At 47.1% G+C, this 15,378-nt stretch overlaps 1 protein-coding gene across 1 annotated transcript in view; it reads right to left on the bottom strand.

Moving 5' to 3' along the window:
- Positions 1–15,378, bottom strand: part of THSD4 (thrombospondin type 1 domain containing 4) — a 568,734-nt gene that overhangs the window by 541,595 nt on the left and 11,761 nt on the right. The window contains exon 2 of the mRNA XM_044229667.1: positions 4,287–4,394. Within this exon, the coding sequence (XP_044085602.1) occupies positions 4,287–4,315 (29 nt within the window). The 5' untranslated portion in view covers positions 4,316–4,394. The remainder of the gene's footprint in view (positions 1–4,286; positions 4,395–15,378) is intronic.

The following is a 15,378-nucleotide window of genomic DNA, read 5'->3' on the forward strand; positions in this document are numbered from 1 at the left end:
TTCCTCCTAGCCTCTCGGCCTACCATTCAGAGGACTCTCCTACCAGGCTTCCCTTAAAAGATTCCAGCAGGTTCTTCCCCGGTACCCTCGTACTTTTCAGCTCGCACCAGAAGAGCTGCGTTCCTACAGAGTCAACTATGTTCCCAAACCTGTTTATGCCAGTGGCTTTGGAAGTCCCTACAAATATTCAAGCAGTCCACAAACCCATGAAACGGAGCACAGAAAGAAAGAGTAGTTGTTAGCTGTTTCTACAAAAATGAAGCTGATGGCTTCGGAAAAGACTCGATAAGGCAAGTAGCCAAGAAAAAAAGCTGCTGGCAAATTAGGTGTGGATGAGACAACTGTAAATGATTAGGGGCAAAGATAATAAAAATCGAGAATCATCTGAACTCGGATTGCTTTGCAAATGTCTTTAAATTCTCACTCCACGTTAAAGAAACCCAAATGGAAACCCTAGATGATGCTTACGGGTGTGGTCTGCGCATGACCCACAATCAGGGGCTCCGGCTCAAAGAAAAGTCCTTGGCCCCACATCAAAACATAGTGAGTGAATGTACATGTGTTTTAAGTTAAAAATAAACTGTTAAAGGTGTGTGCGTGTATCATTTGTATGGACTTTCTGCTTTAACCTGCTTTTGTAATTAACAATCCTCATCAGGAAAGAAAAATGTTCTACTTTCTTTTACACAAAAGATAATTATTAAGTTATTCATTCAATATTCAACAAATATTTATCAAGCATCAACTGGGTAGTGGTTTAGATGAAGGCTTACTCAAAGTCTTCCGGCCTTATTAACACCATGCCGTTTAATACTGATCATCAAACCTGGGCCCTTCTCTTTTTTCTCCCCCTCCTCCTTCCACCTCCCTTACCCTCCTCCTCCTCCTCCACCTTTCTCCCCCCTCCCCCTTCCACCCTCCACCCCCTCCTTCCTCCCCTCCCCCTCCCCTCTTCCACCCTCCCTCTCCCTTCCACTTTTCCTTCCTCTTCCTCCTCCTTCCTCCTCTTGTCTTCCTCTTTCCCCTATTTTCCCCTTCTCAGCCCCGTTTCTTGGTCACTGGCATGGGGACAGAGACTGACCTCACAATCCTTCCCAATGGCCATAGATCTCTCAATCTCGGGGGGGGGGAGTCTCCATTTTCACTGACCCATCCTACCTCAAGCATCACTATTTGGAGCATTCTCACACAAACACGTCTTCTCAACCCACTTCTTATTTCCTTTCTGTCTTCAGAATCTGTTTCAGTTCCCCCAGAATGGCCACCTTTCTCTTTCTCATTTCCTCAGTTCCTTCTGGTTGTATTTCTAAGTGAAGTAGCTGACAGGCATTACAGTAATATTACTTTGCTGAAGTGTATATCATGGCAAAGAAAAGCTTTACATTTCAGAAGACTAAAACCAGACACTTGACCTAGGGCCATCAACCTGTAAACCCCTTAAAATGATCCAGAACCCTACTTCATAAGATCTATAAAAATCACCATCTACCTCTGTAATCTCTCCAATTACATCTGTATTTCTTCAAAACCTACTATTCAAAATAAGGATCACCGAGTCAACGTTGTTCCCTGCCAACTTAACCACTTGTCTGGCATTTTCAACTGTTTTGTTTTCCTCTGTGTTTTCATTTCAAACATCAGCGTCGTCGACTTAATACTAAAGCATGCTGCGAGGGACAGAATGAGCCCTTGACCAAGCAGACCGGCTCGAGAGAGAGAGTCCTCCTGGCTGGCCATGGTAGGTGGCCCTCCCCACTTGTACTCATACTCACTCTACAGAAAACTGTGTTTGCTTCCAGTCAATCACTAAACAAATACATAAAGTTGTAACACACACACACACACACACACACACATATTATAGATATTTTTAAGGTGCATCATTTGGAGCAAGACTTTAAGAAATGTGTGCACTTCTGTTTCACTTAGTATCTCTTCTTCATTAAGTCGTAACAGGCGACAAAGACCCCTAATGTGCCATGACCAACCCTTTGGCCTAAATGGATTTTCCTTGCCCTGAATTTGACATGGCATCCAGGCTCGTCTCCTGCTCAATGACAGCTCACTAACAAGAGTTAAGGTTTTAGTGTTGTTTTCTGCCCCTGGGTTTAACAGTGATTCTTTTTATGACTGTGGACTCTGAGCAGGCCAGAGACACTCTTACCACGTTAATACTCAGGGTTTCTCTGTCTTTTTCAATGAGGGAGATGCTGGCTGGCTGCTTCTTTGTGGCTTGGCAAAAACTGGGGAGGGATTTTTAAAACCAGATCTCTGCCTATCAGAACAGTGAATCCCCTTAAATGGTCTTTCCTCTCAGGGATTCTCTTGGCAGCAAACTTCTTATTGTGACCTGTTTCCTCTTTAGGTAGACAAGTCCTCCAGCTTGTCCAATCCATCTTTTTGTACTCGGTTGCCTTCATCAAAACAAACAAGCCCTTAACATCTGTGTGTGTTCATGTTGGATCATCTACCAGTGTTATCAAAGACAACTCACTCTTAAAGTAAACACAGCCCTTTGCCCAAGAGCATTTTTTAAAGCATTTATGCAAAAGTCACTCTAGCACTGTTTTGTTTTTCAGATTAAAATAGATTTACAAGGCCTTAGAAACAATGCAAAATGGCTTATGAGTACCTGGCTTAAGGTACTCATGGAAAACGCCAGCTGAGCTCTTGCAAAGAATCACCCAACCTCAGAGTTCACAATGTGCTCTCTCCTTACAGCAGAACTCTTAAAGAAACGTCCTGCTGAGTCGCCCTGTTCAAGCGACCCCTTCGGAAGGATCCTAACGCAGGGGGGGGCCTGGTAAGACTTTCGGAGTTCCATCCCAGGGGTAACAAGACCACATCTAGCTTTCAACAAACTCCCACCCTGCTCACTTCTAACCTGTGGGCAATTTCTCCGAGAAAATGTACAGCCTGGAGGGGAGTCCCCCAGGCGCCCCTTGAAGAGAGACGGGCTCCAACCACCAATCAGGTCATTACGAGAGGTTCGTTGTTTTTGCAGGGGCATCGGTTAAAATCATGAAATTCCATCAAGAAAAAAAACTTGGCAGAAGGGAGCTCTCCCAAGCAATGGCCTTCCTTGTGTGCCTCGGTGGCCACATTTTGGAGGATCCTCAGTACTTGTCGGGGCCTTTCTGATGGTGGCCAGACTTCCCACATGGAGAACCCAGCTTTGGTCACCCACTGCTCTTTTCAAACTGGTTCAGTATGTGACTATGACCACTTCTCTATCCCCCACTGGGTACTCGGGACTCACATACATTGTGGTCCTGAGCTGACCCAGTGACCCAATGGCATTGCTCACTGCCCTGTGCTTAGACAGGGGGCCATCGGAGCTTCTACAAACAGGATGCATAGCTCGTGTCTTGAAATACCCTTTAAACTACTTTTCAGGGGCGCCTGGATGGCTTAGTGGGTTAAGTATCTGCTTTCGGCTCAGGTCATGATCCAGGATCCTAGGATCGAGTCCCACATCAGGCTCCCTGCTCAGTGGGGAGCCTGCTTCTCCCTCTCCCTCTGCCCCTCCCTCCCACTCATGCTCTTTCTGGCGCTCTCTCAAATAAAAATATAAAATGTAAAACATTAAAAAAAATTTTTTTTAATTAAAAAAGAAAAGAAAAGTTTGAAGAAGAGGCTCAGCAGCACAGACGGCAGGTCCAGAGCCGCAAGCTCTCCTCCCCACCCCAAACTCCAGCAGCATGCATCCCAGAGTTAGCAGCACGGTCTTCTTATGCACGAAACAGAGATACTACTGCTCATCCTACTTAGCTCGCCTGGTTGACATCAGGATCAAATAGAAAATGCAGGTGAAGGTCAAGATGTTCTAAGCAGAAGGAACCAGAGAGGTCATTTCAAAGCACAGAAGATCAATGAAGTCAAAATCGGTACCGATGGGCCGGAGGACCCAAACTGTGTGAAGTTCTCCATGTAATTCTAGTGTGCAGCCAGGATACAGACCCACAGATTCAGGAACATCTTTACTCAAAAATATAAATCTTAATACTGGAGGGCCCCCGGGAAATAGCAGAGCACAGAGTAGCAGCCAAGCCACCTAGATCTGGGTCCGAGCACCTCTCCCCACAGCACACGGCTCCCTAGGGCTTGCCGCCCTCGTGAAGAGCAAACTCACCACACACACACACACACACACACACACAGAGGGTAGCAGAGAGATCGCTGACGTGCAGACCCGTGAGGCTAGTTATTGCAGAGACTACACTGTAAAACTCAAATATTGAATTTCCTATTTTTCCATTGTCTTTTTTAAAAGGTTCTCCACTTACCTGAACGACCCCATGAAATGAGAAACCATGATGCTCGGCGTCCCGGAAGAAGCAAGGGCGCCTCTGAGAGGTTACTAATTTTCCACAGATGGGAGTGGTGTCCGGCTCCTGCAGAAGGAACAACAATACGATTTTCAGCATCATTTGCTTAGGAAGATTCTAGAGCCTTCGTGGACCAATGAAACCAGAAGTGAGCAAATGGAAGACATTAAAACAAAAATGTCACCGCCCAGTTGTGGTTACAAGATTTCCCAATCGAAATCTGATTATACAGGCACAGGAGGTAACAAATTTATAGAACATTAGTACACGGGTTGATCCATAAAAGATGTTCCATAAATTACCATTAGTGCGATTGTCTAAGAGTCCGGCTCATAGCAGAGTTAGCATTGGGCAAAAGATGGCGTTGGAAATCTAGTTCCCTCTATGAAAGGCTCCGTGACCATAGGAAAGTCATCTCTCCTCTGTGTGTCTTGGTTTTCCCAACTGTACTGTACAGCTAAAAATACAGCCTAACAGTAAAAAGAAATGGACTGATACATGGTACAGTGGGAGGAACCTTGAAAACACTGCCCTAAGTGAAAGAAACCAGCCACAAGAGGATACGTATTACATGATTCCATTTACAGGAAATGTTCGGAATAAACAAACCTACAGAGACAGAGGATACATTAGTGGTTGCCAAGGTCAGGAAGGTGGGGAGGGGCTCACAGGAGGTACAAGGTGTCCTCCTGGGGTGACAAAAATGTTCTCCAATTACACTGTGGTGATGGCCGCACAATCCTGTCAAGGTATTAGCAATCACTTAATCATAGGCGTCAAATCGGTGAAGGGTACGCAATGTCAATTAAATCTGTGATGCTGTTTTAAAAATGCAGCCTGCGAGCTGCCACCGGTGGTGGGGAATCAGGGAGTGGACACACGGGCTGTGCTCAGCCCAGCTCCTGGCACCAAGCGGCATCCATCCCCAAGTCGCTCTGCCGACATTGATGCACAAAGAGGTCAGGCAACTCTACAACTGTGTGATCACAGTAAAAACAGGACGGTAGGGGCACCTGGGTGGCTCGGTGGTTAAAGCCTCTGTCTTTGGCTCAGGTCATGATCTCAGGGTCCTGGGATCGAGTCCCACATCGGGCTCTCTGCTCAGCAGTGAGCCTGCTTCCTCCTCTCTCTCTCCCTCTGCCTACTTATGATCTCTTTCTCTGTCAAATAAATAAATAAATCTTAAAAAAAAAACGGGACAGTAGAACCCCTTTACTCAGAAGCCCTTACTAAACAGACTGAACACCGCCAAATGAGCCAACAGTGTCAAAGGTAAATTATAAACAGCATCAGAAAGCCTGGGACGGGAGGCGTGGCTGGAATGTAGTAGAACCTGGGCAGAAAACTCATGGCCCAGCCTCCCTCTTCTTGCATCTCCTTTCAGGGAAAGGCAAGTAGAAGAAGCAAGGTTTCAAGGCATGCCCCAGGGCTCTCTCCAACAAAGCCAGTTTTCCAAAATCACTGGTTTCCACAGTCTTCCCAGGACTTGAAATTTCCTTCCTACTAGAAAAGGATGGGGTGGGGAGGGGGAGATAAATTATAAGGACTTAAGAAAAGACAGCCATGAGAATCAGAACATTCCATTTCCAGGGAAAGATAATCAAGATTTTAAAAGTTACCACTAGCCCTTTCTGGGGGCTGTTAAGAAAGGAAAGCCTCTTAACTGTAATCACCCCTAATTAGCCATCAGCAACTCATGAAATTACTCATGGCATTGAAGACCCTCAAATTCTTGGGTCTCAGCCAGAAGTCAGCTGAGATCCACCAGGAAGAAGGCCAACAAGTGTAAACTAGAACAGTTGAAACTCCTCTGAATCCAAAGCAGGGTCGTGCTCTTGGCTGGGGAGTGGGTATGTGCGAAGACAGGATTTGGCTTGGGAGGAGGACAAAATCTTCGCCGAGCTGCTAGTAATAATCAACTAATCAACAATTATTTACTTATTATGAGATTCAAGGAAAGGCTGAGTGAGTATAGGTCTGGCTTTATAATCTAGCTTCGGTAGATAAGATTTAAGGACATGGAATTGTCTGAGGAAAGGAGAGTGTTACCTAGAACAGCACGGGGTAAATAGTATTATACAGAGACCCTAGGCACAAATCAAGCTTGATACACGATAACCAGCACGACCCAGGTTTGAGACCAACATCCTCGTTCATGAACCAGCTGACCTTCGGCATTACCCCTCTTGTCTCTCAGTGTCCTCCTCTGTAAAGTGGGGATCCTTTTCGAACTACCATAGTGTTGTTGTGAGTATTAAATATTAAGACTGCATGAGGGGTGCCTGGGTGGCTCAGTGGGTTAAGCCTCTGCTTTCGGCTCAGGTCATGATCCCAAGGTCCTGGGATCGAGCCCCACATCGGGCTCTCTGCTCAGCAGGGAGCCTGCTTCCTCCTCTCTCTCTGCCTGCCTCTCTGCCTGCTTGTGATCTCTGTCTGTCAAATAAATAAATAAAATCTTAAAAAAAAAAAATATTAAGACTGCATGAACTGGGTGCTGGACACACACACACACAGACACACACACGCGCGCGTGCGTGACACCACAGCCATGGTCTCTGTCCTCAGGGAATGGAGTCCAGATGCCGGAGGACTACATACTTTAACTACATGCTTTAACCAAAGGGAAATTGAAGGAACATTACAGTTGTGCTAAGCACCAGGAAAGAAGTCTAAGGTGCCTCAGAAAGGATACCGGGCACTGGTCAGGGAAGGGTCCCAATGAGGAAGTGACATTTATGCTGGGGCTTGATGGGTAGGCAGGTGTCAGCCAGGTGCGGAGGGGACACTGCAGGGGGAGGAAGCCCTGCGTGGACAGGCGTGGGAGGACCAGGGAGGAAGAGGAAAGCTGTGTGGTACAACATGGCAATGGAAGGCGAACGTGAGAGGACCCGACCCCCTACGGAGAGCTAAAATCCCCAGCATGTGGTAAACGAACAGCCGAGGGCATGAGGGAAGGGGAAGTGCCAATGATGATGTCCTCCAGACTGCCAGTGGATGGAAGTAGCAAAACCAGGTGCCAACGGAGCTTTTCTGGGTTTGTCAGGAAAGGAAGGGTGATGCTGAGGAAAGGAGATGTGTTGCAGAGAAATGGCTTCCAAATCTGACAAGTCAGCCAGAAAAACAGCTTAAATTATCAAAACAATTTGAAAATAGATTTATAGTCACTGCTAAGAACCGTGAACCCTGTCCTCTGTGTGTATTTTGCCTTCAGACATTTGCTGACAATAGAATGAAGCCATCATGATTAGCGTGTCATCTTAAAACGGGATTTCTTTCATCTTTATCTTATCCTTTTATTCTTTTTTTTAAAGATTTTATTTATTTATTTGACGGACAGAGATCACAAGTAGGCAGAGAGGCAAGCAAAGAGGCGGGGGGGGGGAGCAGGCTCCCTGCTGAGCAGAGAGCCCAACGTGGGGTTCGATCCCAGGACCCTGGGATCATGACCTGAGCCGAAAGCAGAGGCTTTAACCCACTGAGCCAACCAGGTGCCCCTCCTTTTATTTTATTCTAAGAGAGAAGAGAGAACATATGGGGGGGGAGTGGGGCAGAGAGAGAATCCCAAGCAGACTCCACACCCAGCACAAAGCCCAATGTGCGGCCTGATTTCATGACCCTGAGATCAGGACCAGAGCCAAAATCGAGAGCCAGATGCCTAACTGACTAAGCCACCCAGGCGTCCCAATCTCATCCTTTTTCAAAATGTATATTTGGGATGTATGTTTTATGTGGTCATATCATACATTAGTTTAAAAAGGATAATAACCAAACAGTACCCGGGACTTACACGTGTAAACATTTTTTTACCAATGGAGGGTGCAATCAAAACCGTTTGGAGGCCACTAACCTAGAATGATTTTTAAACAACTTCTTAATCAGACTTGATTCGCTACTTTTTTTTTTTAACATTTATTTAATTTATTTATTTGACAGACAGAGATCACAAGTTGGTGAGAGACAGGTAGAGAGAGAGGAGGAAGCAGGCTCCCCGCAGAGCAGAGAGCCCGATGCGGGGCTCGATCCCAGGACCCTGGGATCACCATCTGAGCTGAAGGCAGAGGCTTTAACGCACTGAGCCACCCAGGCGCCCCGCTACTTTTATCTCATGGTATGGCTGATGAGCTTGTCCAGCAGAGCTGGGAGCCGCTCTGTTTCCTGGGTTCACTTGTTCCTTCCATGATTACTGTGGTGTTAAATTAGTCCCACTTTTCAAACTGTGGGTCACAACCCCTTAGTCTGTCATGGAATCAATTTTGTGGGTCATAACCTGCCCCCCCCTTTTTTAAATGTTCTTCTTTATTTTAGGGGAGGGAGGGGCAGAGGGAGAGATTGTCAAGCACACTCCCTGCTAAGTGGGAAGCCCAACACAGGGCTCGATCTCACAACCCTGAGGTCATGACCCAAACCAAAATCAAGAAGTGAGGCTTAACCAACTGAGCCCCCCAGGTACCCCATAATCTGTGCACCTGAAAGAGAAAAGTGAGAGAGCAGAGAAGCACACTGGTGTCCATCGCACACAGGGAGGGTAACTGCGCCTCGTACAGATCACGGAATTGTTTAAATGCCCTTGCTCAGGAAGACCAGAAGTCATGGCAGGGTTCTAACTGATCAGGCAGGATAAAATCATGAAGATGAGGCAAAGCCACATTATCCAAGCCCCCGAAAAGCCACACCAGGAGAATTTTGATGAGTTGGCCGAAAAGAGCCGTTGTAGGTTCTGGACCAGGGAGGTTTGATGAAGGAAGTTTCCCAAAAACTCATCTGGCAACACTGTGCCAAGCTAGCGAGCTGAGGAAACATGCTCTCTGTGGAGCCGATTCTGCTTTTTGAGGTTTGCTTCTGTTGATTTATAACTTTTCTTGACAGTGATCAAAAAATCCAACAATCAAGTTCCAACATACACTCCCTGGGCGATGAAGGCCAGACCCTATCTCCTTTCCATAAAAATACTGTAAGAAGGCAGAAGAGTCGCCTGATTCAGGTCAGGCTAAAGTCACAGTCCCCACACACCAGGAGGAAGTGGCAGGGGATTCCAAGGCTTAGTATGGTGGAGACCAAAAGCGCTACGACAGGTCTAACCTGGGGCAGAAAATGCTTCCGGATCCCAGAAGAGGCCATCGTGCCCTGGATAATGGCACTGTTTTGCTGCCTCTTCCCCAGAGGCCCACCTCTGAGGATCTTTCCTTCCCGTTCTCTTCATGGCCTGACCAGAACTCCTGGAAAAACCCACCCGACTTCCACATACCTTCGAAGAGAAGGATCTTCTCAGCCTCTCATGTCTGGGTTCAGAGAAACCCACCCCGAGGCCACCCCCCAAATCCAGGGTCAAGTTCCACTTCCTTGCCTTCCCCCCACACTTGCGCTTCTCCCTCTAGAACTCCCTTGATGTAACAAAACCCCTACTCCCTGTGGCAGGGGAAGGGACTCACCCCAAGAATGAGGACCAGGAATTCCAGGAGGCAGTTTCAGACCCTCAATCAGCAGTGCGGGCAAGTCTCAGAAGCTGCCCTTTCCTTTGTGAAAGCCACCCCTTGAAGGTCCTGACAGAATGAGAGCCTCAGGATTGGGCCTATGTTCAGCCCTATCCTGTCATTACCAACATCACCAACACCTTTTTCGTCTCCGCCATCATTCCTGCCAACTTTCTTCTCACAGAACCATGGCCAGCTGTTTTCATGTCTCCTGACATTCTAGTTGTCTATGGATGAAAGTACCAGGATGTAGGCTCCCAACATCGTTGTCCAACCCATGACTGTCTTCCATTATCAGTCAAGGGGAAGAGGAGTCAGGAACCAGCTTTTACTAAGCATCTGATACGGGACATGAATCATGCGATTTAATCCTCACAGTAAACCTGAGGCCACAGGGTGGATGGTGGGTAGGCCTGGGACTTGAGCACAGATCACCAACACCAGAGCTGGTCCTCTTTTCATTCTATTAGACTTGCTGCCTCCCACCCAGCAAAGATTCATGCTCAGCTAGACATTTAGTAAATGAATGGATGGATGGTTGGTTGGATGGATGGATGAATGGATAAATAGAGGGGTGGATGGATGGATGGATGGATGGATGGTTGGATGGATGGATGGTTGGTTGGATGGATGGATGAATGGATAAATAGAGGGGTAGATGGATGGATGGATGGATGGATGGTTGGATGGATGGATGGTTGGTTGGATGGATGGATGAATGGATAAATAGAGGGGTGGATGGATGGATGGATGGATGGTTGGATGGATGGATGGTTGGTTGGATGGATGCTCCCCTCAGGGACTGGGTGTGCCTCCCCAATCTGCTGGCAAATGAAACACTTTAAGACATGAATATTTACTGTGCCATGAACATCATTTAGAGCAAAGCAAACCAAGATGAGCCACTTAATAATCTATTGTTTCAGATAATAATAATCATGAGGCTGAGGATGCTAGCAAACATCTACTCAATGGCTACCATGTGCCAAATGTCATTCTCCATGCGTGACATACCTCAGCTCATTTTATCCTCACAACAACCTTGTGAAAGGAGTACCATAGGGAAATGGAAGTACAGGGAAGTTAAGTCTCTTTTTCAAGCCAGCCAGCTAGTAGGTAGGGGAGTTAGGATTCAAATCCAGGCAGCCTGAGGCCAGATTTTATGCACTAGATCATCATTTGACACCACCTTCTAACCTTCACCCAGACAGGACTGGCTTAAATGATCAGAACAGAGACATGTGACTTTCACTTCTTAGACAACAGGGCCCAGGACTGATTTCTCTCTGCCCTTGTGGATACTCAGTCAACAAATGGCTGCCCTAGAACCAGAAGGAAGACGCTGACACCCCCCCCCCCAAACAGACCTGTGCTGCCTCCACGGAGAGCGCACCCCTCCCAAGCCCTCTGGTGGCCGTCAACCTGCCCCACAGCCCCACAGCCCTTGCACGAAATCTCGCCCGAGGCAACTGGGTATTCAGGCCAGGGTCCCAGGAACCTCCCAGCCAGGTCCCATTTCCAGCCTCCTCCAGTGGGGCGAAGCCAGCCACGAGAACATTCCCCTCCCCATCCTCTGTGCTCGCTCTTGCGTCCTATCCCCTTGCAGGGCTTGTCCTTTCTTCTCTCTCCTAAGCAAACTCAGCCACATAATTCATTTCTTCCCGAGACTCCATTCTGCAAACTGGCTGGCTGACCCGGACCAACCTGTAAACCCACAGAATCCAATTTAGGAAAAAATGTTTGAAGAGCCATTGAAACTCCCTGGATACTTTCAAGCAAACATATTACAGCAGGCTTGGTTACTCAATTACTAAAACACCTACCCCTCCTTTCTTACCTGGAGGAATTGGTAATCAGCACAGATTAGTTAGGGATTTCAATACAAATTGCATCATTTTCATGGTCATTAACACTGGTGTGGTTTACATTTGTTTTCAGTCCTAAAAAAACGTTTCCCAGGTAACTAAGGAGAATATTCAAGGTCAGAAAAATCAGGAAGGCAAGAGATTTAAAATAAATGAGCCATTTGTTCCTGCTTCTGTACAGAGTTGCTTTTTCAATTTCGAATAACACAATACTATGGATCACAGGCAGAAGATCTTTTCTTTTCCCCCAAATATAACTTAGTCATTTGATTACAGCACTTGATAAACGTGGTTAAATGTCTTTACTTTCCCGTTAAGTCTCCAGCAGAACTCCAATCTAGCAATTGTCACAGTGTATCACTGTGATTTGCATTTGTCTTTCACCCTTCTAACACAGAACTACGGAAGAGCACAGGCTCTTCTAAAAGGCTTGTTTTTTACTTTCTGAAGACTAGAACAGCGCCTGGGGCACAGTAGGTGCTCTGTGATGACAGAAAGAATTTACGTTCAGTCTCACTTGGAGGGCTTTCTCTCCAAGTGATCACACTGTGTTTCCAAGCTACTGTTGCCCAGCCCAGTCCCTGAACCGCCACTTTGCTTCCATGGTAATTGCTGAGGCTTTCTGAAATCAACATTATTGATGACAGTCCCCAATCCCCTCCCGAAGCCTCCAATATGCAAATAAACAGCTGTGATGGGATGCTGGCCACCCCTACCTAGGGATCAAAAACACCCAGAAACAGACCCAGCCCTCCTCCCCACTCAGGACTCCATCTCTCCCCAGCACCCTTTGCCAAGAGCAGTTTGTAATCCCCGCATTGTAGTTATCAAAGGAAACAAGATCAGACTCCCACAGCCGAGCTCTGCCTGGGAACCACAGACCGGCTGCCCAGGACCTCTCCCAGATGATCATCCAGCTCATTCCAAAAACCAGCTTGGTCAGAGGCAGGTGGCCATGGGACTAATGGCAGCTTTGGCTCAGGCTGAGCCTTGGCCCCTTCTTCCTGTCGGGGAAGGAGAGTGGACCAGATGCACTAACTCTAAAGGAACAGATTCCTAGAGGGCAATTACCTCATTCGTCTACAAAATGGGTCCAGGTGAGACTTCAGCACTGGGAGGAAGTTAGTGCATGTGGTATTTTTCCAGGAAAAAAAATTCTCTATAAAATTAGGCATGTTTATATATGTTCTCAAGACAACCCTAGAAGGTAGGTGCCCTCGCCCTCCCCATTTTACAGGAAGGGAAGCTGAGGCTGTGAGCAGTGAGGCACTATGTCCGCAGTCCCAGAGCTAATGAGTGAGCGGCAGGATCCGAATCCCGGCCACTGGAGAGCAGTCTCTCCGGCCTCCTGAATGCGCTCCCTCAAATACACATTTCCAGGAAGCTCTCATGTTCACACCGACCTCGTGCACAACGCTCAGACTGTAGCATGGGCCTCAGCAGCGGGGAGCCACTGTGCATGAGGCTGTGTTCCGCACTGCTCACGGCAGGGCGGCTTTCGCCTTGAGTCCTGGAGATGTCCTCAGGACCCACACGCATTTGCCTGGCCAGAACACACCCCGGCTCCGTACGGCTCAGTCACCACCAATCAGCCAGTCACAGGCTCTGCCCTCAGTGCTTCTGAATATCGGGGGGAAAAGAATTGCCTTTTTTTTTTTTTTTTTTTTTTTTGCTTGGCTCCTGGGGCTTCTGCATTGACATCTGAATTATGTCATTATTTTTTTAAGTGATAGAAATCTAGTCAATGATTTGTAGCAATCACTGCTGTGTCGTGGATGCCGAGAGGTTCCATATGTCTTCACAGAAAGAAGAAGAAGCTTAGCAAATGAGTCTTACTTCCTTTACACAATTCTGTGATGGGCCGGTATTAGGCAAAGGTGCTGTGATCAAAAGATTACGATAATGTGAAACAGACAGCCATGTCATGAATTAGGAAATATACTTAAGGAAACCAAGAGAAGCAAGTCATTGGAGTCAGAGGTCACACAGAGGTCAAGGGGGACAATACGAGGGCACTGGCTGTAGAAGAAAGAAACCGTTACCGTACCCTTTTTCTCTAGTGTCAGTGGCCATGCAAATCTGTACTCTTCCTGTCTCTTGTGTCTGCTTTGTTGATGCTCCCGGTGACCCAAACCAGGACAAGAAAAAGATCAACCGTAACTCAGCCTCTACGAATGAGCTGTGCATGCGGGGAAAGGACTCTGGACCTCTCTGATCATTGTCCCAGGGCTCTTTCCTCTCCACTCCGTCTTCTACCAGGATCAACCCGCTCCTCACTGAGGTCCTTACAGTGTGTCTCTGATTTCCCTGTGAACCTTTGTCAACCATCAGATGGGCATGTTTCTGGGTTCTCTACTCTGTGCCACTGACCTAGGCGTTTGTCCCACTGCCAACATGATACGGTCTGGATCTGTGTAGCTACTGAAGCCTTGAAACCTGGTAGACAGATACCTCCTACTTCATTTTTCTTCTGCAAAATTATTTTTAGAATAGAAGTCTGACTACAATGTACCATGGTATGGATTTCTTTGGGTTTAACTTGTTGGAGAGTCACTAAAGCTTCCTGATTTCTGCGGGTCTGTACCTTAGCCTAACCCCAGGAAGTTTTAGTGCACTGAGTATTTTTCAGTCCCACCTTCTTTCTTCTGCCTTAGGATTTCAGAGACATTATTATAGTCCTACAGCTCCCCGAGGATCTGTCCTTTTTCCCCCTTCCCCTGTCTGTTTTCTCTCTGTGGCTCAGATCCGGTCATTTTTATTGTTACATCTTCAAATTCACTGATTTTTTTTTTTCCTCTGTCATCTCCGTTCCGTGGTTAAGCCCATCCCCATGAGATTTTTATTTTTCACCTCGAAAGCTGTCATTTGATTCTTCTTTATGTCTGCTATTTCTTTTCTGAGACTTCCCATTTTTTCCCTCCTTTGTCTCAAGCATGTTCATTGCTCCCTGAATCATTCTATGAAGGCTGCTCTAAAGTTTGCCAGATAATTCCCACATCTCCATCATCTTGGTGTTAGCCTTGATTGTCCTTTTTCATTCAGTTGGAGATCTTCCTGGTTCTCAGTGTGATGAGTAACGTTCAATCAAAACCTAGATGTTTTGGGTATCATGTTATGAGGCTCTAGATCTTACTTAAACCTCCCATTATAGCTGGCTGCCTTTGAGCCTGCTCCTGCAGGGGAAGGAGGACCCCATATCATTATGGCCAGGGGAGATGGAAGCCCAGATTTGCCACTTGGCCTCCACTGACGTTGGCAGGGGAAGGGGGACCCATCATAACTGCTGAGCAGGGTTGGGAGTTCAGCTCTCCAGCAGGTCCCACTCACCCTTCTCTGGCTGGAAGGGGTAGGAATGCCTTACTATTGTACCTTATATGGCCTCCACTGGCACCACTGGTGGGAGGTAAAGGGAAACGAATAGCCTCGTTACCGGGTGGTGTTGAGTCCTGACTCTCCACGAGGCCATGTCTGAACACCCCACTGGGGAGAGGGATGGATGTCTTATTGATGCTGGATGGGAACAAAAGTCCAGGCTCCCCATATATCTCAACTGAGAAAAAAGCCCTCAGAAATGGTCTAGGTTGTCACCATGCACTTAGGAATGAAGAATGAGATGAGAATGTATGGCTGGAGGTCATCCGGCAAGTTCGTGCAAAGTCAGGGCTCAACACCCAGGCCCCTGGCTCCAAGATCACTTGTGTGTAAACCAAAGAG

Source organism: Neovison vison, chromosome 13 (assembly GCF_020171115.1).
Source record: "Neovison vison isolate M4711 chromosome 13, ASM_NN_V1, whole genome shotgun sequence".
Classification (NCBI taxonomy): domain Eukaryota; kingdom Metazoa; phylum Chordata; class Mammalia; order Carnivora; family Mustelidae; genus Neogale; species Neogale vison.